Genomic DNA, 27,888 nt, shown 5'->3' with positions numbered 1-27,888 from the left:
TACAGTTTTGTGTTATTTTTATTGTATTTTTAATGTTCACCGCCCAGAGAGCTGTTGCTAGTCGGGCGGTATATAAGCTTAATTAATTAATTAAATAAATAAATAAGTTGTCACCGGCCTGACGCACACCCTCAATTTGGTTTTTGCTCCAGATGGAAGGGGTTATCTGGAGATGGGGGCGTGGATGTCATCCCATTGTCATGGTCAGACCACTTCCTGGTGAAGGTTAGACTTACAGCTCTGGTCCTCCCCTGAGGGATGGTGGACAGATTAAGATGGTCCACTCCCGGAGACTAATGGATTCCACTGGATCCCTAAGTGCCCTGAGGAAGTTCTCAGACAGAGCAGATGACCCTGTTGAAGCACTTGTCAGGCTGTGTAATGAGGTGTGTTGGGTTCTTGACATGGTTGTCCTTGAGCACCCTCTCCAGCATTGTGGAGCCTGGTTTGCACCTTGGTACACCAGTGAGCTAAGGGCAATGAAACAGGCTGGACGATGGCTAGAGCGCAAGTGGCGAAAGATGTATTGTGAGACTGTTTGGGCATGAGTAAAACATCATAACTGTGCCTACTGTGCGACGGTGAGGGTGGTGAAGAAGGTCCACTTCTCTGCCACCATCACATCCTCAAGTAGCCACCCACTGGAGCTTTTCCGTATTGTCAGGGGACTGTTGACATCAACTCCAGGAACTGGAGTTTTAGACTCTTCGGAGGCCCACTGTGAATTGTTTGCAAGGCACTTTGAGGGTCAAGTTGCTCGCCTTTGTAGCAATCTTGATGCCCCATCCACATCTAGTGTAGTCCCCAATGAGGTGTCCAGTGCAATGTCTGCTACAACTTCTTGGGACAGGTTTCAGCTGATGCTGTCTGATGCCGTGGACAAGGTGCTTGTGACGATGTGGCCAGCAATGCGTCCTCTCGACCCTTGCCCTTCTTGGCTTATTAAAGGTTGTCAAGGGGGTTTGACCGAGTGGATCCAAGGTGTGGTCAATGCATCATTGTGGGAGGGAGTGGTTCCAGCTGACCTGAAAGAGGTGATCTGACTGCTTCTGAAAAAGCCCACCCTGGACCCATTGGTTTGTGACAACTACCACCCAGTCGCAAATACCCCCTTTTTAGCGAAGGTGATCAAGAGGGTTGTGGCGCAGCAATTGGAAGTACTCTTGGATGAAAGATTATCTTGACCCATTCCAGTCTGGGTTCAGGCCCGATTACGGGACTGAATTGGCCTTGGTCGCCCTGATGGATGACCTTTATCAGGAGAAGGACAGAGGGAGTGCAACCCTGTTATCTTTACTTAATCTCTCATTGGCTTTTGATACTACTGAGCATGGTATCCTTCTGAACCAACTTGGTGAGATGGTATCGGAGGCACTGTTTTACAGCAGTTCTGATCCTACCTTCAGGGTTGTTTTCAGAGAATAGCATTGGGTGATTGTCTTTCGGCCCCCTGGCAGTTGTGCTGTGGGGTGCTGCAGGGTACCATCTTGTCCCCCATGCTGTTTAACATCTATATGAAGCCCTTGGGGGCAATCATCAGGGGATTTGGGGCAAGATGTCAGCAGTATGCTGACGATACCCAGCTCTATTTCTCTGCAACATCTGAATTATGAGAGGCCGTGTAAAACCTGGAGTACTGCCTAGACTCGGTGGTGGGCTGGATGAGGGCCAATAAACTAAGTCTGAATCCTAGCAAGATGGAGACACTATGGGTTGGTGGTTCCTGAGTTCGGATAATTGGTCGGTTGCCTGCTTTGGATGCAGTTGTACTCCCTCTGAAAGAGCAGGTTAGTAATCTGGGGGTGCTCCTGGATCCATCTTTGTCACTACAGGCCCAGGTGACCTGAGTGGCTAGGAGTGCCTTTTACCAGCTTTGGCTGGTAAGATACCTGCAGCTGTTTGGCTTGACCATTGTGGTCCATGCACTGGTAACATCCAGGTTGGATTACTGTAATGCACTCTATGTGGGGCTGCCCTTGAGGCTGGTCCAGAAGGTGCAACCAGTGCAAAATGCGGCTGCACAACGGCTCACTGGGGCAGGGTATTGCCAACATCACCCCGCTGCTGAAAGAATTGCACTGGCTGCTCATTAGCTATCGGGCTAAGTTCAAGGTTCTGGTTTTGGTGTACAAAGCCCTATACAGCTTGGGACCAGGATACCTGAAAGATTGTCTTATCCCTTCACTATGCTCAGTAGGTGAAGGCTTCCTGCAGATACCACCTTATCAGGAGGGCAGTTCCGCAAAACATAGGACGTAGACCTTTCGTGTAGTGGCACCTACCCTTTGGAATTCCCTTCTCCTAGGGTAGAACTGGGGCACAGGTGGGGACCGTGGCCCTCCAGATGTTGTTGAACCCCAGCTCCCATCAGCCTGAGCCAGAATGGCCAATAGTCAAGGATGATGGGAGTTGTAGTCCAGCAACATCTAGGAGGGCCAAAAGTTAGCAACCCTTTAACCAGAGGAAGGTTTTGACAGCAGGGATAGGCGCATCCATCAGTTTGTTTGTCTGTTTCTGATTTTTCCACTCTTCAGTTCTCCACATCAGTTTGTGGATTAAAAAAAAAATCCTCATCAAAATTCAGTAGCATTTTAGTGCAAATTTATCCTATTATACACATTTTTGTATGCAATTTTCCCTGACATTCATTTTTGCAAAACAGTTTCCCTTTATATAACGCACTTATGTGTGCTGTTTTCATTAATACATGCACACTTTATCCTTGCATATGCACTGTCGTACACACTACTTGGCTGGAGAACTGCAAATCTGGATGGATGCGAATTTCAAAAGATGGCTGCAATTTGGTTCGATCGTTTGGGAAAGTGCAATTTGATAGCTTTTGCTTTCAATGCGAACTGAACCGAATTTCTCCCTCATTCCCACTCCTGTTACATAGTTACCTGGGTATGAGTACAAGGAGTCGCATTCAAGTTTCTTGGGAGGATGGGCGCCGAGTTCTTTTGGAGCTGTTGCAACCTGCTGGGCAAATGAGTGGGAGCAGGAAGACGAGGAAAAGAAATGTGTTCACTCAAAAAAAAATTTCAAGACTTTATCGGCCAAGGCAGACCAAGATTTAAATATATATATATATATATATATACCCACAATAGCATCGACACTCAGCATTCTCAGGTACCTGTTGAGGAATTACTGATCCCGGCCTTGAGCATCCTTACACAGGTGTCTGGGTCTGTACACTGCTTGTATCCTGTTCTATTCTTGCAGAGAAGCCCAGACAGCCCCACAGAGCGAGCAACTTGCTCCAATAGAGAGTAGAAGTGGACTGTGGCCTCTTGAGCCTCTGCCCTTAGCCCACCTCTCCTAGGCTCCACCCTCTTTTTGAAAACTATGGTCCTTAAAGGGCTAGCCCTTTGGCCTGCAGACAGGCACTTCTTCTGCACACCCTGGCCTTCCTCCTGGCGCACTCCCTGTGCTGTTAGACTGTCAAAGTAGGTGTGGAGATACTGTTCCTTGGGCCCAAAGGAAGAAGCTCACGAGGGTCCCAGCTCTGGCTCTATGGGCCTTGGTGCTGTGGGATCACCAGCCTCAGGTGCAGAATCAGAATGAGAACATGGTCTGGCTTCAGTGACTTTGCGGTCCCCGACTTAGTATCTTGGTCGCTGCTGAACTCTGCTATTTGGTCTGTTGACTGGTTGGAAGAGGAAACTGATTGTTGCCCCATAGGGCGAGAGCCTATTAGTTGGTGGAAGCTGTCCTTCTGGGTGAGAGACAGGGGGAGTGGGCACTAGGTGAGAGGCAGGGGTGGCTTCATTGATTGTTTCTTGCTGCAGGGTTAATTGGGGTTCCTAGCATGTATTCAATGCAATTGACTTTTGTATTTTGTGATCTTGCTATTTTATATAGTTCTGATTCATTTTTTGTACTTTTATTGTTTATCTCTTTTGCATCAGGAAGTGTTTTCATTTCTTCATTTTTTGTTGTTATTGTGAGGCACTTTGAGTGCCGACTTGGCAGTTGGAAAAGCAGCATGGAAATCAAACCACATTTTAATTAGTCCCAAGGTAGCATAGCTCCAGTGCACTGTGAGAAATTAAAATGGTGTTTCTACTTTAAAAAAAAAAAATCCTGATGTGCCCTGGAATGATGCCACATTGGGAAGCATTGGCACTATTTAAAACGGCAAGTGACTTAGATCTTCTGTTCACTTACCAATAGGTAAGTTCACCACAAATGTCAGGGGACTCTGCTAGGGGGTTCCCATAAACCTGCAACCAGCCCTGCTCCACGGCTTGCAGCATACTCGCTGACCTTTGCCCTTGCTGATAATGCTGCCACTTCCATCTGCTGCTACTGAACCTGAGATGGCTGCCCATCTCAAAGGAGCTGCAAGACATTTCATTGCATAAGAGGAGAAGGCAGAGGGGTGAAGTGGGACGCAACAGAGCAGCCAACCAAGAGAATCCAAATACCTGAAGGAGCATCTCTCCCTGTATTGGCCTGCCTGTGTCCTAAGTCCAAACTCCTAAGACAGGGTGAGGAACCTTATTCAGACCAAGGGCAAGATTCCCATCAGGGCAACCTATTGGGGGCCATATGGCAGTGGTGGGTGAGGCCAGAGGCAAAACGAGTGAAGCAAGCAAGAATATAAATTTTATCTTTATACAAGAGCCTACTTTGCACAAATGCACTCACTCACCCTCCTCCATCCTTGCAAGCAAGAGGCACAATCAGGCAAAAACACTCAAGGAGTGTATGAAGTAGGGCTGGTGAGGGGTGAGAGGACGTATGGGAGAGAGGGTGTATAGCTGCGGAAGGTCCTCCTGAGGTCCAGACAAAAAGGCCTGGGGGGCTGCATTTGACCCCTCCCCGCAGCTCTGAGGTTCCCCACATCTGTCCTCCTTAAGATCAGCATGGGAGGCCATTCTCGATTTTCCACCTCCGGGAGATGTACATTTTGCGATGATGCTGGAAAATGCTTTCTCAGTGACATTGCCCAGTCTATGGAATGTCCTCCCCATGGAAGCATCACATCTAGAGCACAGACACTTTTTTCTATTTTGGTACCAGGTAAAGACCCATTTGTTTGTCTAGGCATTTGTGGGGTACTAGTGCTTCATATAGGGAGGTAAGCTGCCCATTCTGCAGTTCTATGGCTTTTGCTTTTTCAAGGTTTATACAGTGCCTGTTGTTTTTCATTTGATTGTTTTAGTGTTTTATGTATTTTGGGAATCTGTACTGCACTCCACCCTGAGATCTTATGATGAACTGAGCTCCTGGGGAAGGGGCCAGCCTGGGGAGTCATCAACAGCAGGCTGTGTAAGGATTATGCTACGGCCCTGGCAACTGCTGAGGGATGCCAGAATGCCTACTAGCCATAATGACTGCGTTTACTGTTGGGAGGCAGCCTGCCTCTGAATCCCAGTGGCTGGGAATTGCAAGTGGAGAGAATTATAGTTGTGCTCAGGTCTTGCTTGAAGGTGTCCCATTTGGGCATCTGGTTCACCACTGTTAAGAACAGGATGCTGGACTAGATGGGCCTTTGGCCCAATCCAGCAGGCAGGCTCTTCTGAAGTTTTGATGCCAACACTAACTTTGCTGAGAAGGACCACAGACAACCGTAAGAACAGCCAGCTGGATCAGGCCAATGGCCCATCTAGTCCAGCATCCTGTTCTCACAGTGATCAACCAGTTGCCCATGGGAAGCCTGCAAGCAGGACCCAAGTGCGAGAGCACTCTCCCTTCCTGCAGTTTCCAGCAACTGGTGTTTGGAAGCATGCTGCCTCTTACCATGGAGGGAGAACATAGCCTTCGTGGCTAGTAGCCACTGATCGCGTTATCCTCCGTTAATCTGTCTAATCCTACCAGCAAGATATTAATTGGCTTGGGGACCACAGCAAATGCCCAGTTTCACATGCTCTAGAGCAGGGCCCAAGGTGCAGGTGGGCAGAAGTGTCTTGAATACCAAAAGTGTACATTTCTCTGCAGTCATTCACTTCCTACCTTCTTTTTTTGCTCAGGAGAAACCTTGGCAGATTTAGACATTGCACTCTCAGGATTGCTGGAAGCAATGAGGGTGGGGGAGGAGAAAGAAAGGAAGGAAGAAAGAGAGAAAGAGAGAAAGGAAAGAAGGAAGGAAGGAAGAAAGGAAGAAAGGAAGAAAGGAAGAAAGGAAGAAGAAGAAAGAAAGAAAGAAAGAAAGAAAGAAAGAAAGAAAGAAAGAAGAAGAAAGAAAGAAAGAAAGAAAGAAGAGAAGAAAGAAGAAGAAAGAAAGGAAGAGAAAGAGAAAGAGAAAGAGAAAGAGAAAGAGAAAGAGAAAGAGAAAGGAAGGAAGGAAGGAAGGAAGGAAGGAAGGAAGAAGAAGAAGAGAGAAAGAGAGAAAGAGAGAAAGAGAGAAAGAGAGAAAGAGAGAAAGAGAGAAAGAGAGAAAGAAAGAAAGAAAGAAAGAAAGAAAGAAAGAAAGAAAGAAAGAAAGAAAGAAAGAAAGAAAGAAAGGAAGGGAAAGGGAGAAAGGGAGAAAGGGAGAAAGGGAGAAAGGGAGAAAGAGAGAAAGAGAGAAAGGAAGGAAGGAAGAAAAAGAGAAAGAGAGAAAGAAAGAGAGAAAGAAAAAGTGTTTTTAGCTGACAAGCTGTGAAAGAAAGCTAACACATTATAGCAGGGATGGGGAACCTTTGCCTCTCCAGATGTTACTGAACTACAACTCCCATCAACCCCGACAAGCATGGCCGATGGCCAGGGACAGGGGTTCCCAAACTGTGGTCCATGGACCACCAGTGGTCCATGAGCTTAGACAGGTGGTCTACAGCATGTCCACATTAAATATTCATATTGATTTTTAATTGTATTTTATTGCTTCTTTTATTTCTTATATTGTATTTTATTGTATTACAAATTGATTTCTATGGAATGCAAACTGTAATACTATATACTAAATAAAACAAGCCGACAAAAGACAATTTAAACCCATACAGCATCTTAACACAGCACATTACAATTGATACAACAGGCAGAAAAATAATTAAGTGGTCCAGCAAGATTGTCAGCAATTTTCAAGTGATCCACTTGAAATCCTCCTTATCTCAATGATAATGTTATGGATTATCTTCTCCTTCTAGGCTTTTGTAGGGAGTTTATAAGGGATGCAGCAGAGCATGTGTTTTGCATGCAGGAGACCCCAGGTTCATTCCCCGGCATCCCCAGGAAGGGCTAGAAATGTCCTTTGCCGTAAATCCTGGGGAGCCACTGCCAGGCAGTGTTGACAGTATTGAACTGGGTGGGCGTGGCTTGGCGTAGAGCTGAATGGAAGCAAGAGCTATAGGATGATAAAGGCGGCAGAATTGAGCAATTGAACGTTTAAAAGACAATATTGAACTAGATGGATCAGTGGTCTGTCGCAGTACGAGGCAGCTTCCTCTATTCCCATTCTGACTTCTGAAATTTCAGCAGGCATTGCAGAAACCAGTGGTTGTGAATGTGGCATCTCCGGGAGCCCGTGTGCCTGCGGAGGCCTTCCCTGGTGCCCGCAGGGTCTCCTCCCCCCACTGAAATTAGGCTTCCAAGTAGCATTCTGTTGTAACCAATAGAGTAAGTTATGGCAGTGTGTGTGGGGTGTGTGTGTCTGTCTGTCTGTGTTGCCCACAACAGTTTCCCATTTGCAAATATGCCCATTGTTATGGAGAATCTGGCCTAAACACTCTTTCAGGTCTGCCTTAGAAACCTTAAGTGCTAGAATCTTGTTTCTTCTTTTTTTAAAAAAATGAAATTACCAGAGTGCGGGATCTGTGTGTTCATCCCTGCGTTCTGCTGTTTTCCAGAATGCACATCTCTCTCCTTATCATTTGTCATGTGATGAGGAGATGCCTCTTCCAACACAGCAGGACCAGGCAATGACCAAGTACCAACAGAAAGAGCTCAGCTCCTCCCATGTGGGGTGACCCACAAAATCCCAAATTCCTCCCCCCATTTACTGGAAGCTGCCTTGTGGAGATGGCTGTCCCCCCTGTACTTTTGGCAAGGCTGGTTGATGCATCTTTGCCACGAACTTGAAAGTGGGTGCAAAATCCCTGAGCAGAATTCATACCTTGACGAAGGGCGATTCTCTTCCTGTGGCTCCTTTGCCCCTTCTGAACTTTTCTGTAATGAGATTTATCAATTGAGAAGGGACTCTCCAGCAAAACGTAATTTCTCCACCAGTGCCAGGGGTGCCAAGGCTTCACTCAGCTGGAGACCTTTCCTTCCCCCACACACAAAGGGCTTGTGTTTCATATTGTGAAGCGAGTCAGAAGATATATAGTACAGTCTAAAGCAGGAGTAGGGAACCTGGTGGCCTCCACATGCTGGACTCCAACTCCCATTATCCCTCCCCTTTGGCCATGCTGGCTGGGGCTGATGGGAGTTGGAGTCCAACAACATCTGATGGGTGAATATGTCACTTTTGGTTTCTCATTCTTCCATTCTTAAGTTCAGTTCTCCACATTTCCACACCAGTTTGCAAATTTTCAAGTCCTCATGAAAATTCATCAGAATTTCAGTGAGAATTTCTCTTAATAAACACAACTTTGCAAACCAATTTTCCCTAACAGAATGCATTTTTGCATGTTATTGTCACTATATGTGACTTTTTACGCACACTTTATCCAAGTAAATGTATTTCTGCGCACATTACTTGGCTGCAGAACTGCGTCACAAACTTCAGAAAAGCATGAATTTCAAATAATGGCTGTGTTTGGGTTCTCATGTTGTTTCAGAAAGTGCGAATTAGGTATGTTTGCCTTTAAATGCGAAATGAATCCAATTTCTTCCCTTTCTCCTAATCTGCAGGGTCATAGTTTTAGCCTCCCCTGATCTAAAGAGTGGGCTCATTCATTCATTCATTTAATGTATTGTATTAAGACCATAAAGTCCAGTATTTAATTTTAGTTAACTTGAACAACTGATCTTTACTCCAGCCCACCTTGGCAGCCCATCCCACCCCCACCAAACCCCAATTTACATAGCATCTGGCCACGTCCAAGGATGTCCCCTATCTCACAACACGACAGCCTGGGGTCACTCAGTGAAGCTGAATGTTGGGAGTCTCAGGACAAGCAAAACACAGTGCACGGTTAAACTAGGGAATTCGTCCCCACAAGAGCCAGGGATGACCACCAACTTGGAAGGCTTTAAAAGGGGATTAGACAAATTCATGGAGGATAAGGCTGTCAATAACTACTAGCCACGGTGGCTATGTTCTACCTCTGGTATCAGAGGCAATATGCCCCTGAAAACTAGTTCCTGGGGAACACGGGTGGGAGAGCGTTATCACGCTCCTGTCCTGCTTGTGGGCTTCCCATAGGGATCTGGTTGGCTACTGTGGGAATGAGATGCTGGAGTAAATGGCTTGATCCAGCAGGATACTTCACATCAGCAGCCAGGCCCACGGTGCAGACAGAAGACTTTTACCATTTAGAAGTATGTAGAAATAGACACAGATAATTTGAGGCATGGAAGCAATGACCCAATATCCCCTTACATATTCTCTCCCTATCCTCCAACAAACAACAACAACAACAAAAAGAGGCAGGCAGAGTCTCCAGGTCAACACTTTGCAAAACGTACCACTACTAACCTGCAACCCACCCACTCCCAAATCTAGATGTGCTAGACACCCTACCATTCAGAGATGAAAAGGTGAAAGAAAATATAAAATTCGCAGGCCTACCTCATCCTCAGGGGCACATACATCCTCATTGATGGTCTTGGGTAACCTTTAAAAGAGAAAAAAGGCCCAGGTCAAAAAAGCACCCTATTCTCCGAGAGAAAGCGTGTTCTTTTCTAGCTGGCCAGGGTCCCAGGACTGGTACTGCAGAGATAACCCAAGCTGTCCAAATCGCAAAATTCTGAAGGAGAACTAGGTGACACCATCCAGGGGGTGCAGATCTGATCAGTTCATACCAGAATCCACAGACAGTGAATTTCATGAGCTTGCCCTACAGTATGTAACTGACAGTTCAAAACATACCTCGGCAGATCAAGTGTGTAAAATGCTAGGTTCTGAAATACTGCTCACACACTGACGTTTATATGTGTGTATGCCAGGGATGAGATGTAGCCAGCCCTTCTCAGAGATCTAACTTATAGAGATCTGAGGAGAGAGCTGAACTGTGAAAGATGACAACATCAGCAGTTTGCATTCACGATGTCATTTTAACAGGGCAACCACGATACTAATGTGTGAAGTCCTCCAGAGTGGGTGACCCCTCTGTCCCCTCCAGCTCCCACACTTATTGGCAGATGCCTAGGGGAGATTCTCCCTTTTGCCTTGACCAGTTGTGGGGAACTTCTGGTCTGTAGGCCTAATTAGGGTCCCCAGTGTTCCTCATTTGCCAGGTATTTGGCCAAGCCACGGCCCCTGCCCTACAACTGATGTTATATGTAAGACATCAGGTGCGGAGCAAGTACAGATGTGGCTGGACCAAAAAGACACTGATCATCTCACTGGCGACAGCTGCAAAACCCTGCACAAAGCACCCTGCACAGCTGTTTGTAAGCCCCGACAATCAGCTGAAAGACCCCAGCACAATATTTTGAAGCCCTGATGATCAGCTGATTATCAGGGTTTGAGCACCACACACAGCTCTATGCAAGTGAAAATGGGTTGCCTGTTGTCATTGTGATGCCAGTTGATTGACAGGTGGGTCACCCTGCCCACCTATCAACACTGACTGCTGGCTGGATCCATTTCTTTACCTCTGCCCTAGACCAGGGGTGAGAAAGCTGAGACCGTTTAGATGTTGCTGGACTACAACTCCCATCATCCCCAGATATTAGCCATGCTAGCTTGGGCTGATGGGAGAACCACACTTTCCCTATCCCTGCTCTAGGTTCTTGATAACACTTATGCACCTTGCCATGAATTTGAAAGTGCCCACAGGATCCCAGAGCTGTTCTGCTTTCTTACCTTGGAGAAAGGAGATCCCTCTGGGGTGGCACTCTCCTCATCAGTGTTAGTTTCTGCAATAACATTAATACATTAGAAGAGATTCTCCACCCCACCCTGGAAACTCTGCCACCCCTTGCCAGTACACAGCTCTGTGAACACTTAATAAAGCCTTCAATGGTTGGGGACCAAGATACTTTAAAGCAGGCATGGGAAACCTTTGACCCTCTGGACATTGCTGAACTACAAATCCCATCAGCCCCAGCAAGCATGGCCAATGACCAGGGACGATGGTAGTTGTAGTTCAGCAACCTGTGGAGGGCCACAGGTTCCCCACACCGCTTTAAGGACTACCTCCTCCCACACAACATTTTTTTAATTGGGGGTAGCCTTGCTCTGTGCGCCTCTGTTGGCTGAAAATGTGGAAGACATGGGAAATGTGGCAGAGCCTTCTCTTCAGGGGCACCTAGACTGTGGAATTCTTCACCCCATGAGATCTGTCATATTACTCTCTGCTCCACATTTAGGAGTCCGCTTGTTTGCATGTGCTTTTTATAAAAATATCTCCTGAACTGACTTATCTGCAGTTAACTTTGGATTATTTGGCTGCTGATTTTATTTCATTTTTTTTAAATGCTGCTTTTGTTCTGCAGGTTGTTTTGTGGTTTTGTTGGTCTATGATATTGTTAGAGGTGGTAAAAATCCATAAAGGATGGAAGGAGCAGGATACAAATTCTCTTATAAATTAAAAAAAAAACTTTCCCCGCTTATCAGTCCCTCAAATCTCACTATTTTGAATCCCTTGCAACCCCCAGCTTACAGCCCCAGTGTATCTCTAAGACACTTTAAGGCCATAAGGATGACCAGACCAAATGTCTACCTATTCCATCACCTAGCAACACTCCTGGTTTCACCCCCATCTTTAAATATAAAGGCAGTGGTGGCTCATGCCCAGTTCAGACTGGTGGGGTGGAAGGTAGGGAGCCCATCAGTAGAGAGCACCAGAACTGATGATAGGCAGACCCAACTAATTCTAGTTCTTTCCCCGTCCTCCTCCCTGCTGAGTTCTACAAGGGCAGCATGGAGCCTAAGGAAGAGGAAACTGATAGGCAGTGCCACCCCCTGGACTAGAAGGCAGATAGGTCGGCCGGCTAAGCGAAGGCTTAGGTTGGTGGGGCACTGCCCCACTTGCCCTAATGGACCAATCTCCAGTGTGCAAAGGGATCCCACAGTTCATGCATGAGGGTGCAAAACAAGAGGTAAATTGAGAATCCTACCTTGCCCTGAGAGCTACCAGAAGGCTCAAAGCTGAACAGGCTAGCTAATCTGTAAGAAAGAAAGAAAGTCCAAGTCAAAGATCTGTCCTGTTCTCTGGGGGCATGCATCTGTGCGCTCAATTCAAGTGCTAGCTATATTTATATGTATATAAGCAAGTTATAGCACAATAAATAGAAAGATTTAACAATGGAAACAAATTCAGTACTTATACTTAGCTATTTATTCCAAACAGAAATACAAGAAGGACAGACCATAAATTAAAAACATCGTATGTTTGTAAATTGTCTTGATATTTACCATTCCAAAATGTAACAAACATTGCCCATTTTCCTGTAAACATATGGCCGACCTGCCTGTGATCTCTTAAAATTAATTATTTTAATCGTTGTTGCAATAGATAGACCATATCTTCTGGATTCATTCAAATAAGGATGGCACATACTTCCTTTTCTAATTCTTTGCAATAATTATTTTTGTGGTAATTAATAAGTTAATTACCGCCTCTTAAGCATTTTCTGGAATTATGCCTTTCAGAAATCCCATAAATACAACCCAGGGGTTATGAGGTACTAAATATCCTCCCACTTCCATGATAGTGTTATGTAAGAAATCTGTGTTTCTTGCCCCACATCTCCAACAGCTAGTTTTCATGTTTAAAGCCCTTTCTGGCTTAGGGTGGGGGTGCCTAAAGGATTGCCAAATCAGGGTGAATGCTCAGTTAACAGGTTGTCTGGAAGCATCCTTAGGGCCATGGCAAAAGGGGTAGAACCTTGCTTTTTAAAAGAAGTAGAAACAAAAACCACACAAAAAACAATCCTCCCTGAAACTCTCAGCCCATTACTAAATTCTGCCATTTTGTAGAACTGCAGAATCCATCTCCTCAAATACAGTTTTTTTTAAAAAAAAATTCATTCATTTAAACTTGATCAAGAAGGGTATTACTGATCCTGGAGTCGAATTAAGGGAACGCCAAGGGAACAGGACTTTGCAATTATCAATCTTGGAAGGCTGGGGGTGGGGGTGGGAAGGGCCATAGCTCAGTGAGAGAGCATCTGATTTGCACACAGAAAGTCCCCAGTTCAAGACCCCTGCCTGAAACCTTGGAGAGCTACTGCCAATCAGTATAGGCAATACTGAGGTAGATGGACCAATGGTTTGACTCCAAATAAGGCAGCTTCCTATGTTCCTATTAGTAGACTAAATAGACAGGCATATGCCATGGGGAGACTCTGTTCTCCCCTGAAACATTTGGCAACATCTGCATCCCCCCACCCATGGATTTGAAAGTGGGTGTAGCATCCCAGGATCGTTCTTGTCTCATACTTTGGTTGGTTATCTCTTTTCTGAAATCTTCCTGGTGCTTCTGAAGTTTCCTGCAATAAACATTTATAGATGAGAAGCGACTCTCTGCAAGTTACTTCCATCTCACCCTTCATTACAGATGCAAAAAGGCATGTCTATTAATGTCAGTGGGTCTCCTCTGAGCAGGACTAGTGCTGAATACCACCCATTGTTTTTATATATGGAGTCACTTTTAATTTGTTTTACCCCTTCCTCGTTTGATGGTTGTAACAGTTGTGTTTTATCGTTGTAACCTGCCCTGAAATATTATGGAAAAGGGCAGGTAAGAAATCTTCTAAACAAACGCACAGGTACAAATACACACGGCTAATTTGTGCAAATTAAGCAACAACCTTATTTTCTTATTTGCCTTCTTCCCCACCTCAAAACTCCTAAGGGAAAAAAAATCAGGCCGGGGCGAAATGCAACTCTCCAGGCCTCTGTTTGGCGCTTGGGACTCTCCCCAGCCACACCCACTCTCCCCAGGCCACACCCCTCACTAGCCTTACTTCACACCCTCCTTAAGTGTTTTTCTCTAGCTGGAACATGTCCTCAAACTCTCATAATGCTTCTTGCTTGCCTGGATAGAGAGGGGTGCATGAGTGCATGTAGAAACTAACCTACTATACAAAGGTAAAATTGACATTCATTGCTCTGCCTTCACTTGCCTCTGGCCCCATCCAGTACTGGAATGCAGCCCCTGGAAGGTTGCCCCAAAGGGAATGTGGCCCTCCTCTTAAGGAGACTGGCAGAGTCTCCAGGCCAGTTGGCACCCCTCCCTGATATTTAAACGTGACTTAGCCCAACGTTCAGGAATGATGAAGCAAATTGAGACTTGAATGCACAGACCTACCGTGTTCTGGAGACCAGAAAAATTTGGGGTAAACATCTGAGATAACCTTGAAGAAGGAAATAAGGTTTAGGTCAAAGACAAATCCTGTTGCCTGAAAGAAAGTGGAGTCTAGCCAAGTTAGGATGTCCGTCCCTTCCCTATCACTTCCTGGCAGCAGGTGGCCTAGATCGCACCAACAGAGGTGCCATGTACATGGAAGGGTCATGAGAACATTAGAAGAGCCTGACTGCTGGATCAGGCCAGTGGCCCAGCTAGTCCAGCGTCCTGTTCTCCCAGTGGCCAACCAGATGCCTATGGGAAACAAGCAAGCAGGACCTGAGCACAAAAGTGCTGTCCCCTCCTGCAGTTTCCAGCAACTACTATTCAGAGGCATACTGCCTCTGACAAGGGACAGCATAACCATCTTGGCCAGTGCCCATTGATAGCTCTCTCCTCCATGAATTGGTCTAATCCTCTTGTAAAGCCATCCAAGTTGGTAGCCATCACTGTCACTTGTGGTAGCAAATTCCATAGTTAAACTATGTGCTGTGCTGTAGAAGCACTGTCTTTTGTCTGTCCTGAATCTTCCAACATTAAGATTAATGTTAATTAAGTCCCTGAGCTCTAGTGCCTTTTGTGAATCATCTACACCCTAATAGGGACCCTCCCATGAGACTGTATAAATTACCTTTGATTTTTTTTTAAAAAAAGGACTGATGAACTCTAGAAGAGGGAAATTTCTGATATAATTATAATCCCTGGTGGTGGTGAATTATTCCCGGAAATTATATTAGCACTGACTGACTAAAAAGCCTCTGGCTGTGGAAACTGATCTGCTTCCCCTGGCATTGCTAATGGTTTGCTTTTTAACGCTATTCCATGAAACTGGGTGCCAACTGGAGGAAGGGCATGGCGGGAGGGCAAGACGCTGTGGGGAAGGATTAGCAGACCCTACAGTCTGCATCTGTGTTAGAATTGTTTAATATGTTTTTTAATAATGTTTTTAACCCTTTTTTAAGGTTGTTTTTTAAAAAATATTTAAGGCTGTTTTGTTTTAATGTATTTTAAGATCTGTTTTTATGATTTTTAAAGTTTTTTGGCGCTTTGTCTTCTGCCCTGGGCTCCTGCTGGGAGGAAGGGCGGGATACAAATAAAATAAATAAATAAATGTGGGGAGGGAATTGCTCATGGAGGGATGACCAGTCGGAATTTTAATTCGGGGGGGGGGGCAGTGGAGATCAGTCTGTTTGGGCAGATGAGGAACTGCCTAACAGTCGATCCTCAGCCAGCCCCACCTGCACGCCTTCATAGTCACTGCCAGTCCAAGGGGCGGCACTGCCCACCAGCTTCCTGCTCTTCCACATTCCCAGTGTTGCCCTTGTAGGACTTAGCAGGGAGGATTGGGACAAAACTAGAATTGGTTGGTTCTGCCCGTCATTGGCTCTGGCTCCACCTACTGTTGGGCTCCCTGCCTTCTGCCCCACCAGTCCCAATGGGCACCAGCCACTACTGAGCAGGAGCGCTGCTCGGTGCATCTTCCTCTTCCTTAGTCTCAGTGTTGTCCCTTAGTGGATTTAGACTTAGTTAGTCTCAGTTTTGTCGCTTGGAGGACTCAGCAGGGAGGAGGATGGGGACAAAACTAGAATTAGTTGGCTCTGCTTGTCATTGGCTATGGCACCATTTACAGTTTGGGCTCCCTGCCTTCCGCCCCATCAGTCCCAAAGGCCAACAGCCGTTACTGGTTGCAGGCAGGTATGCACTTTGTTTTTCCTAATATAATTACAGGTAGAAGGACCCAGTTCTTACTAGGAAGGTAAATGGGAAGGGGAGGCTTTTCTCCTCACCATCCTTCTGTGACTGGAACAGAGATTGTCCCCAAACTGCCGGCTAAGAGCTTAGAAAAAAGTCCCCGCTAGTGTCAGTAGGGACTTTCCCCCCTAAGACTCATAGGTGTGTGGGATGCCCATTCTCCATTCTGATCACAGTGGTGGTGGTCACGAGATAAGCTGGCTCCTCCCCTTCACACCTGTAATTGTTTTAGGGGAAACAAGATGCATTGCTGCCTGCCTTTTGCCCCACCAGTCCCAATGGGCACCAGCCACTACTGAGCAGGAGCGCTGCTCTGCGCAGCTCAGGCCACAAGCCTACGACGCAATGACACACACTGATTTATGTGTCTATATACAAATTTAGGTCTCTTGAGCAAATTAAGATGGTGAGTGCCTGGGGTCTCTCTGTACTATGCTTTGCAGCACGTCCAGCAACAACTCTGGAAGCACTTTTTAAAAAAAAAATTAAAAATGGTTGCCCTGTACTCCTTTCGGAGGAAAGGTGCAATATAAATGTATAATAATAATAGTTATTATAGGAAGGGGCATAAGATCTAGGGCCCAGCACAAAGACCCAGGGCTTTCAGGCCACCCCCGAACAGGAGCCTCTCTCCCCAATCAGAAGTTTACAAAACTCTGGGCACTTCCAGACATCTTTACTGAACATTCATGCTTGCAAGGAGATTAGATGTCATTAGCTATTTAATGAGCATCTGTTCTAATTTTTGTGCGGGGTAGTTACATCATGTTGTCAAAGCAAGGCTTATCCCACACTCCCCAATGTATTTTCTTGTCACTTTATAGCAAAAAGTCCAATAGTTTGGGGAGATGCAGGTTTGTTGCTTGAGAGCTCTCCATCAACTGTAACTATGCACCCGGAATTTGCTGGAAAGTGATGGAATCCCACCTGAAAATAGGGACAGACTGGAAGTGCCCTGTGTCCTAATCAATCAGATGGCTAGTCATTCAACAGGGCCTGGGGATTCTTACTTGGCAAAGTAACCAGGAGGCAGCAAAGACAGTCTCCGTTTCTCTACGACCCCTTTCATTTTCTGCAAATTGAAGTTAAAAGCAAGATTGTGGGGTTTTTGTAAAAAAAAAAAGACTCCTCTTCCCCATTGTGCACCCCCAAGTCTTCCTCTTCACACCCACTCTCTGCCTCTTACGACAACCAGATGCCCGAGCCAAGGGGATGGTGGTGGTGGCGGAGAGGTCCAGTTCTTGCCCATCTTACCTCTTTGTGTTTAGCCCACAAGCCTCCAATGCCTCTTTGACTTGACCTAGTAGAACAGCAAAGGGGTGGCAGGGGGGAGAGAAGGCAGGAGTCAGGTAATGGAAGAACTCAGGTTGTGTGGAGAGATTCAGTTGCTCAATGGAAGGGCAGCTGCTTTGTATGCAAAAGGTCCTAGGTTCAATTCCAGCCATCTCCAGGTAGGGCTGGGAAAGGCTCCTGCCTGAGACCTTAGACAGCCACTGCCAGTCAGTGTAGACAAGATAAACCAGGGGCGGGGAACCTTTTTGCCTCCAGAGGTCAGGCTTTTATCAGGATTGGCCTTATGGGCAATATTTGACAGGTAAGTGAGGCTGCCCACCTGTCAATCACCTAACATCACAATGACAGTAGGTAATTTGGCACTTGCAAATCCTGAAGCTGATACTCCAAAGCACCTTGCTAAAGTGGAAGTTCCACTGCAAAGCCCTTCCTGATTCCGGATGCGGTTTGCATTGAATCCTGCCACACTGAGCAGGATTTAACCCCCCACTCATCAGCTGGTGGGAAGAGGGTGCATTGACTGTGGATGCCAGTTTCCCATAATGTTAAGCCAAACCATGGGTAACATGGTAGCAGCACAACGTGGTTGTTGAATGGCTTAACACTCATAGCTCGTTTGGGAGGCATAAACCAGATGCCTGGGTTAGGACACAATGCTAAGCCAAACTGTGACTCAGCCACAGGTAGCGCTGCAACTGCAGGACTGGGGAAGGAGCACACTTCTATCTGGGAATCTGCATATTTTTTCATTCTCACTCTGCCATGGTTTTATTGCTAACCAGGTCCCTGTCTTGCTTCTAGATGCATTCGGGAATATGCCATGATTATTATTTCGACACGAGTTCCATTCCAAGTAAATATCACTTTGATTTTTCAGGGTAATGGGGGAAATTATCGCTCCAGCACTGTAGGCGGAGTGCAAGTGTGTACGTGTACACACTGTGCAGTGCTGAAATCTTCCCATGTAGGACAGATAAGAGTAAGACGATTGGGGGGGGGAGTTTGTCACACATCCCTGCTCTTACCGCAAGCTAAGCTTTGCCTTTTTCTCTTTCTCCATGAGTTGATTTGCTTCATCTTCCAATAATGCACTGTCCCTTTCCTCCTGGTCCTCCTCCTTCTCCTCCATGAGTTTCACTACTTCATCCTGTAATGTGACATGGTCCATTTCCTGCTTAAATTTCCACTTTGCTGTGGCTTTCCCTACTTCATCCTGCGAAGATACACACTCCATTTCTTCCTTGGACATCCCCCTTGGTGTACCTTTCCCTACATCATCCAGTGGTGATACATGCTCCATTTCTTCCTTGGACATCCCCCTTGGTGTAACTTCTCCAACTGTGTCTCGTGAAGATACACGCTCCATTTCTTCCTTGGACATCCCCCTTGGTGTAACTTTTCCAACTGTGTCCCGTGAAGATACACGCTCCATTTCTTCCTTGGACATCCCCCTTGGTGTAACTTTTCCAACTGTGTCCCGTGAAGATACACGCTCCATTTCTTCCTTGGACATCCCCCTTGGTGTAACTTCTCCAACTGTGTCCCGTGAAGATACACGCTCCATTTCTTCCTTGGACATCCCCCTTGGTGTAACTTTTCCAACTGTGTCCCGTGAAGATACACGCTCCATTTCTTCCTTGGACATCCCCCTTGGCGTAACTTTTCCAACTGTGTCCCGTGAAGATACACGCTCCATTTCTTCCTTGGACATCCCCCTTGGTGTAACTTTCCCAACTGTGTCCCGCGAAGATACACGCTCCATTTCTTCCTTGGACATCCCCCTTGGCGTAACTTTTCCAACTGTGTCCCGTGAAGATACACGCTCCATTTCTTCCTTGGACATCCCCCTTGGCGTAACTTCTCCAACTGTGTCCCGCGAAGATACACGCTCCATTTCTTCCTTGGACATCCCCCTTGGCGTAACTTTTCCAACTGTGTCCCGTGAAGATACATGCTCCATTTCTTCCTTGGACATCCCCCTTGGCGTAACTTTTCCAACTGTGTCCCGCGAAGATACACGCTCCATTTCTTCCTTGGACATCCCCCTTGGCGTAACTTTTCCAACTGTGTCCCGCGAAGATACACGCTCCATTTCTTCCTTGGACATCCCCCTTGGCGTAACTTTTCCAACTGTGTCCCGTGAAGATACACGCTCCATTTCTTCCTTGGACATCCCCCTTGGCGTAACTTTTCCAACTGTGTCCCGCGAAGATACATGCTCCATTTCTTCCTTGGACATCCCCCTTGGCGTAACTTTTCCAACTGTGTCCCGTGAAGATACACGCTCCATTTCTTCCTTGGACATCCCCCTTGGCGTAACTTTTCCAACTGTGTCCCGCGAAGATACACGCTCCATTTCTTCCTTGGACATCCCCCTTGGCATAACTTTTCCAACTGTGTCCCGCGAAGATACACGCTCCATTTCTTCCTTGGACATCCCCCTTGGCATCACTTTCCCTACTGTGTCCCGCGAAGATATACGCTCCATTTCTTCCTTGGACATCCCCCTTGGCATCACTTTCCCTACTGTGTCCCGCAAAGATACACGCTCCATTTCTTCCTTGGACATCCCCCTTGGCATCACTTTCCCTACTGTGTCCCGTGAAGATACACGCACCATTTCTTCCTTGGACATCCCCCTTGGCATCACTTTCCCTACTGTGTCCCGCGAAGATACACGCTCCATTTCTTCCTTGGACATCCCCCTTGGCGTAGCTTTCCCTACTGTGTCCCGCGAAGATACAAGCTCCATTTCTTCCTTGGACATCCCCCTTGGCGTACCTTTCCATACTGTGTCCCGTGAAGATACACATTCCATTTGTTCCTTGGACATCCCGCTTGGCGTAACTTTCCCTACTGTGTCCCGCGAAGATTCATGGTCCATTTCTTCCTTGGACATCCCCCTTGGCATCACTTTCCCTACTGCACACTCTGAAGATATACGGTCCATGTCTTCCTTAGATATTCCCCTCGGCGTGGCTTTCCCTACTGCATTGCGCAATGATACGCGGTCTCTTTCCTCCTTGGACTTCTCCTCCTCCTTGCGCTTCTCTGCTTCATGTTGTAGTGCTGTACTCTCCCCTTCGTCCTCAATCTCCCCGGCCAAGAGCTTTTCCAGTTCGCCCTGCAGTAGACTCTTCACTTCTCTCCTGATTACCTTCTCCTTTTCTGTTAGATTCTTTGTTTCATCCTGCAATGTGACAGGGATGGGGGATAAATTCTACTATCTACTATATATTTTGGAAAGTTGTTTGTCTATTTTCTTTTTTATATATTTATTTATTTCCATTTTACATATAACAAATACAACTTTATCCCCCTATTTTATTTATCCCCCACCCCCACACAGAATCAGCAGCAGAGGCTGAGCCACCACCACTTCCAGGGAAGCACCAGCTGCTAAAGGTCAGGCCCCGTCAGCTGTCAGATGCTGAAGTGCTTACCTGAAGAATAAGGATTCCTTGGAGTAAAGGGATACTTGCAGAGCTTGGAAAAGTTACTTTTTTTGAACTACAACTCCCATCAGCCCCAGACAGCATGGCCACTGGATTGGGCTGATAGGAGTTGTAGTTCAAAAAAGCAACTTTTCCAAGCTCTGGCATACTTGTAAGGAAGCTGCTCCTCACAAGTACACTCCTTAGGCAATCCCACTGGCCTGCGGCTGTACTCTGGAGGCTCATGGTTAAAAGTCTCCAGTTCCTGGCAGAGAGTGCTGGAATAACACCAATGCTCTGATTATAGTCTGCCTGATGTCTGGATTTTGCTGTGTTTTGGCCTTAGTCTGTGAACCAAATTTTCTTTTTTAGATTGCCCTTGTGAGTTGACTTTGGACTAGGTTTGGTTTCATCTGAAGTAGAATAGTAACCAAACTTTGCATGATGGTCCTTGAGACTGAGGAGGAGGTTGTTTATGTTTGGGTACAACTGGATGCTTTTTTGGATCACAATGATGGACTTAACCTTTCAGAACTCCACTGATTTTAACCAAATTTGGCAGAATTGTGTCTAGGGTTGGACAGGAGAGGGTTAATGGAACCAGTAGGACTGTGAGAGATCACTGTAATGGTCCTGGCAAGTATCTCCTTTGTTATTGAAATAGCAGGTAACAGCCCACAACGGGAGAACTGTATGAAAACAGACTGCAGTTTGAGGTAGCGATACAGAGAGCTAAACTGTGTTGCAACATTTAAGCTGTATGCCTCCACCTACACTCAACCCCCTTCTCTCTCTCTCTCTCTCTCTCTCTGTGTGTGTGTGTGAGTGAGTGAGTGAGTGGAAGAGAGAGTGTGAGAGAGAGAGAGAGTGTGAGAGTGTGTGACAGAGAGTGAGAGTGAGTGAGTGAGTGAGTGAAAGAGTGAGAGTGAGTGAGTGAGTGTGACAGAGAGAGTGAGAGTGAGTGAGAGTGAGTGAGAGAGAGAGAGAGAGAGAGAGAGAGAGAGAGAGACCCTGCTCCCATTCCAATTACCTGCTCTGTGGTGTCCTTAGCAGCAGGTTTCCTCAATTTCCTCATGTTTCTCTCCATTCTGAAACCTCTTGAGGAAGAGGAAAAAACAGAGATGGGCATAGGTCATAACAGGAGGTCCCCATCTCCAACGGGTTCTGCAATAGGTGGATTCTGCAATAGGCCTGCACATCCCTCTAACACCCCTTTACTTCTGTGCCTCCCTCAATTCTACATGCTTTACCCAGCCATCTCCCTGAAAACCCCAGTAGTTCACATAAAACAATGGTCACCAACCTTTTTAGGCTAGTGGGCATATTTGGAATTTTGAGAAAGCGCCATGGCTGTCAGTCACAAAATGGCTTCTGTGTGTGTGTGTGTGTGGCAGAACACAGAACGGCTCCCACGGAGTGTGTGACGTAACACAAAATGGCTACACCTCCACCGCTAGCCATTCCTCCTGAGACCTCCACCCCACAACATGGAACGGATCCGGGTGCACATGAGTAAATCCAGCAAAAAGGACTGTGGGCATGAACCCACAGAACATGGACTCTCAAACTTTTTTATCCCCAGGGCCCACCTCAGATGGCTGAAAACTGTTAAGGCCCATCACCAGTCACAAAATGGTGCTGCAGGGACAAAGCCAGTCACAAAATGGTGACAGATGGAGGCAGAGTTTGACATAATCCGCTGGCAATCACTGACATTTTCTAGTGTATCTAACCCAGGGCTTCCCAAACTGTGATCCACTATTCGGGGACCATCAGCGGTCCGTGAGCTTCCACTGCTTTATGCATTAGGTATTCCTTTTGATTTCTAATTTGTATTTTTACTGCTTCTTTTCTTTCTTATATTTTATTTTCTTGTATTACAGTTTGAATTCTATGAAACAGAATACAATAAAATACAATATCAGACATAAAAGAAGCAATACAAATACAATTAAAAATCATATAACATCTAGCACAGCACATTACAATTGCTACAACAGGCAGACAAATCATTAAGTGATCTGCCAAGGCCATCAGCATTTTCCAAGTGGTCTGTGGGGGAAATAGAGTTTGGGAACCACTGATCTAACCTATCTAATCTACTGATATTCTAATCCACCTAGATTTATTGATATTGGGAAGTGCTACATTCTTTGCCGCAGCATTTTCACTGTGGCCAGTAGTTCCACAGCTCAGCTTTCCTCAAGCTAAGTACGGATCTTTGCTCTGGGGGTATTGTGACTCAGCCTCCCCAGTTTGCTGATCCAGAGGCTCTAAGTGAAGGCATTTCCTTTTACATTTTCCCTTCTCATACAACACCCTTCCATGCCTCTCAAAGTATTGTTATTCATTTCCTGTAATTTCTTTTCTCATTCACCTATCACACTCAACTTGAACCTTACTCCCTCTCCCCCACAGCACCACTACAAAACTGTCACCTTATCACCTTGGCCTTTGGACCTTAATTTTCTGCTTATGCTTTAGTGGAGTGGAGTTGGGGACACTCTCTCTCTCTCTCTCTTTCTCTCTCTCTTTTGTAAGTCACTTTGAATTTCACTTTTCTGGGAAAAAGCTTCTAATAAATGTAATTATTATTAATAATAATAATCCTTCCTCCCTGTCCCTTTGACATTTACTACTTCCTCATCTAACAATTTTCCTCTCTTGTGCCCTTCCATTCTATTTCCAGGTTTATTTTATTTTTATTTTAAAAAATTAACCTTCTGTCTCACTCATTCCCTTCAACCCCACTCTGGTCCTTTACTTTCCCCTCGGGAGGGAGGACTTTTTTTCCTTCCTCTGCCTGCTCCAAACTTCTGACCTACAGGCCGCCACCTGCACTACACATTTAAAGCCCGATGATATCACTTTTAGCAGTCATGGCTTCCCCCAAACATCCTGGGAACTGTCGTTTGTTAAGAATACTGAGAGTTGTTAGAAGATCCCGGCCACATTCACACCATACATTTATTCCACTTTAAAAAGTTATGGCTTCCCCCAAAGAATCCTGGGAAGTGTAGTATGTTAAGGGTGCTGAGAGAGTTGCGAGGAGACTCCTATTTTTCCTCACAGAGCTACAATTCTCAGAGTAGTTTAACGATCAATCCCTCTTCCCAGGGAACTCTGGGAATCCTAGCTCTGTAAGGGAAACAGAGGTCTCCCAACAACTCTCAGTCCTTCATCTCAGGCAAAAGCAATAAAATAAAAACGTCTTGGCCAAGCTGAGATAACTGTGCCTCTGTTGAATTTTCATATGTCGCATGGGCACAAAAAGCAGAGCTTGGAAAAGTTACTTTTTTAAACTACAACTCCCATCGGCCCCAGCCAGCACGGCCACTGGATTGGGCTGATGGGAGTTGTAGTTCAAAAAAGTAACTTTTTCCAAGCTCTGACGAAAAGATCCCCGTTGTCACGGACGAGGCAGGCTATTAAATGTGAACCTACTCAGAGTAAACCTATTGAAGTTAATACACATGACTAACGTCAGTTCATTCATTTCAATGGGTCTATTCTGAGTAAGACTGGTTGAATACAACTCTAACATATTTGGAACGTACCAGACGAGAGGTTGTCATAGAAAATAGGTCAGATTTGGAAGGCTGCTCCACAAAGACATCAGATTAACTCCTTCTCATCATCTCATCATGCCAATCTCTGTTTTCCTCACGGCATTAGTGATGCACTACAAACCTTAAAAGGGTGTGCGAGCACACACACTCACCACTCTACCTCTCTTGCCTCCACCCCTGTGGGGTAGAGTGGGACTTGAAAAACTGCCTGTCCTTTGCCCGCAAAAAAGAACAGACCGTTTGCAAGATGGTGAGCATCACACAAAAGAACTATTCAGCGCCATGGCAACAGAAAACAATAGGATCCAGGATTCCATTTGTTTTCCTTCCCTCTTTTACTGTTGCCATTTTTTTAAAGAAGGACTTGCTCTTGTTCCTTTTATAGCAGCCCAACACAGACATTTTTATAGCAGCCAAACAAAAAGACATTTTGGATGTTGGTGCAGGGATCGTCAATGTGGTGCCCACAGGCAGGAGTGTGCCCACCAGTACCTCCTTCAGTGCCCGCAAAAGGTCTCAATAAATATCGCCTCAAAAATCCACAATGCACCGCACGAGAGACCAGAGCTTGGAAGATTTAAAAAGTAATAAATTACAGTTACAATTTACATGGACCCCCAAAAGCAGTAACTTCCGTCACAATTACAATTGCTCTGAAAGTAACTGTTTACTTTTTCTCAAAAGTAATCACTACAATTACATTTCCGTTACTTTTTTTAAACAACGCCTACAAGGTGCTAGCCTTGGCTGCTGCACATCTAAGTAGCCTAAAACAACATTAAAAATAAACACACACATACAGAGGTAGTAGAATAATTCTTTTTATCCATAAGATAGCAATGGTGGTCTCTCCGGTGGTAAGGGAGGTGAGGAGGGAGGCAGAGGCCACTACGCACATCTTTGCACATCAAACCAAGTGCACCCCCCCCTCAGCCAGCAAGCATAATCTCTCTCACTTAACCACTTCCTGGACCCTGCCCTGCCACCAACTAAGGGACACTCACCCAAGCAAACATTTTCCCAAGATGCAAAAAAGTTAAAATACTGCAAATGCAGCACAGTAGCCAGAGAGGGTGGTGGAGGCCACTTTGTGTGCCAAGTGCAAACACAGTATTCACACACATACACGTTGTCATCTTTCACCTCCACAGTTCTTTATCTCCATTCTGCTGCTGTCTCCTCCTCCTCCTTTATCCATGTTCTTGCCCTCCAGCTCCTTTTTCCCTCCACTCCATTGTTCAACACCACTATCCATTTTTTTTAAACAATTGTTTTCTCCACTCCACCCCGTCTCGCTCTTTACCTCCTCCCGCATCGCCTCCTACCCCACAGAGCACGAGGGAAGAGCGATGCTGCACAGAAGCCCAGTTTGAGGCACATGATTTTCATCCACAAATCAGAGGAGCAGAAGACTTCCCCTGCTCCCCCCCCCAAATTAATGCTGGAAACATTACAATTACTCCACAAAAGTAATAAAATTACTCCTAGTTCTATTACAATCAAAATGTAAAGGAATTACCCACTCGTTCCTCAAAAGTAATTACAAGTAATTACAAAAGTAATTACAAGTAATTCTTGTAATTCCTCCTGCTGGGAGGAAGGGTGGGATATAAATCAAATAAATAAATAAATTTGTTACTTGTAACAAATTACTTCCAAGCTCTAGCGCTTTCCCCCGCTATGAATGGGGTGCTTGCCTGCACCATTTTGTGGTTCTGCTTCTCTTTCTGCTCTTTCACATGTGGCAGCCATTTTATATTATGGCACACACATCCAGGGCAGCTATATAAGGAAACACATGGTCACCTTGTTAACTTTTCCTCCCCTAAACTTATAAAGACAATACATTTGCTAGAAAGGCATCTCTGTTTGCCGCAACTGATGACTTCCCACAAAGTATTCTGGGAACTGTAATTTGGAGTGGATGCCAAGAAAGATGCATTAGAAATTCCTGTCCTCTGCACACTGACTCACGGTGGGGAATTGGATCTGCCCCATCCTTTGTGGGCCATGTTAGACAGGTGGGTGGTTCTGCCACCTGTCAATCACGTGACATCACAATGCACCCAGAGGCCTATTTTTGTCTGCAGTAATAATCTAAGTGAATAATTCCTGAGGACAAGGGAAATATTTTGAAAATCCACTTTATGTTTCTAGTATAGATATACCAGAGAAGCTGGAAAAGGATTCATCCTTTTTTTCCCTGAGCACAGAGCATCCCAGTCATGGAACTACTACTCTCAAGTCCCTCTCACCTTCTTCACCCTCTAGAATATTCCATAAATTATTGTAAATCATCATCATCATCATTTATTCTACTAAATACTGATCATCATCATTATGCGGCTTTTCAGCACAGGCTCTTAGAATGGCTAACACAATCTTAGCATTAAAGACACTAAAAATAAAAAAGAGAGGTACAATTATAAAGAAATAAAAATATTTTCCTTCCTACTTTAATGCCTGTTTTCCCATGCATGCAGACGCTTTCCCTACCATCAGCTTCATTTTCTTGGTGCTGCTCCTGACCTTTTTATTAGCTGCTTGAGAAATATTTTCCATGCAGAGGGCTTAAGTTTGGCGAGCGGGCAAGGAACACGGCCTGCTTATTTTCTGCAGACCAGGCTAGAAGTTCTGCTTTAGGTGAAAAGTATGGGAAAGGGCTCAGTGGCAGAGTATCTGCTTGGCATGCAGAAGGCCCCAGGTTCAATCTCCCACATCTCAAGGTAGGGCTGGGAATGTCCCCTGCTTGAAACCCTGGAATGGGAGAATAGGAAGCTGGCTTATACTGTGTCAAACCATTGCATCCATCTAGCCCAGTCCTGTTTACACTGACTGGCAGGAGCTCTGGAGGGCTTTATACAAGGAATCTTACCTGGAGATGCCAGAGATTGAACCCGGGACCTTCTGCATGCAAAGCAGATGTTCCACCACTGAGCTGACACACTGACCATGTAGCAAGCCACAGCCAGTCAGGGTAGACAATCCTTATGGAAACAGGAAGAGCACAAGGCAGTTGCACTTCCTGTCCCCCACCCCCAATTGTCCCCATTGTTATCAAAACTATTGTTGTACTTCCTGTCCCCCACCCCCAATTGTCCCCATTGTTATCAAAACTATTATCTGCCTGTTCTCTTTCATAAAATGTGCTCTCTCTCTCTCTCTCTCTCTCTCTCTTTTGGCTTTCAGACCTACAATAGTCTCTGAGCTCCAACACTTCGCCTGTAATGGTTGGCTGGTCCCCCAGTTGCAAAAATGGATCCACTATGGAAAAGTGATTTTTTAAATTATTTTTTACCTTACCTGGAAATTTCATTCAGTCACAATCTTCCTCCACACTTCCCATGCCCTCCTTTTTCACAGATCAATAGAAAACCTATTAAATAAAACATATGGCCCATTACACATCCTTAGGGGATCCTGTTATTTCTTTCAGCTCCATTTTGAGTCATC

General features: G+C 45.7%; 2 protein-coding genes across 2 annotated transcripts in view; both read right to left on the bottom strand.

The window, feature by feature from the left end:
• Window positions 1-27,843, bottom strand: part of LOC133375024 (trichohyalin-like) — a 37,275-nt gene extending 9,432 nt beyond the window's left edge. Inside the window, exons 1-13 of the mRNA XM_061606476.1 lie at window positions 27,739-27,843; window positions 21,897-21,963; window positions 18,458-20,622; window positions 17,394-17,439; window positions 17,150-17,211; window positions 14,352-14,397; window positions 13,481-13,530; window positions 12,157-12,205; window positions 10,901-10,953; window positions 9,662-9,707; window positions 8,042-8,094; window positions 5,965-6,022; window positions 2,904-2,979 (exon numbers count right to left, since the gene is read on the bottom strand). Coding sequence (XP_061462460.1) covers window positions 2,904-2,979; window positions 5,965-6,022; window positions 8,042-8,094; window positions 9,662-9,707; window positions 10,901-10,953; window positions 12,157-12,205; window positions 13,481-13,530; window positions 14,352-14,397; window positions 17,150-17,211; window positions 17,394-17,439; window positions 18,458-20,622; window positions 21,897-21,953 — 2,761 coding nt within the window. The 5' untranslated portion in view covers window positions 21,954-21,963; window positions 27,739-27,843. The remainder of the gene's footprint in view (window positions 1-2,903; window positions 2,980-5,964; window positions 6,023-8,041; window positions 8,095-9,661; window positions 9,708-10,900; window positions 10,954-12,156; window positions 12,206-13,480; window positions 13,531-14,351; window positions 14,398-17,149; window positions 17,212-17,393; window positions 17,440-18,457; window positions 20,623-21,896; window positions 21,964-27,738) is intronic.
• KCNK4 (potassium two pore domain channel subfamily K member 4) overlaps window positions 27,739-27,888 on the bottom strand; it is a 29,086-nt gene continuing 28,936 nt past the window's right edge. Inside the window, exon 8 of the mRNA XM_061606477.1 lies at window positions 27,739-27,811. The gene's annotated coding sequence lies outside the window, so the exon portion shown is untranslated. The remainder of the gene's footprint in view (window positions 27,812-27,888) is intronic.

This window comes from Rhineura floridana, chromosome 22 (genome assembly GCF_030035675.1).
Source record: "Rhineura floridana isolate rRhiFlo1 chromosome 22, rRhiFlo1.hap2, whole genome shotgun sequence".
In the NCBI taxonomy this organism is placed as follows: domain Eukaryota; kingdom Metazoa; phylum Chordata; class Lepidosauria; order Squamata; family Rhineuridae; genus Rhineura; species Rhineura floridana.
Note: the sequence above shows the minus strand (reverse complement) of the source record. Positions and strands in the feature narration are given on the sequence as shown.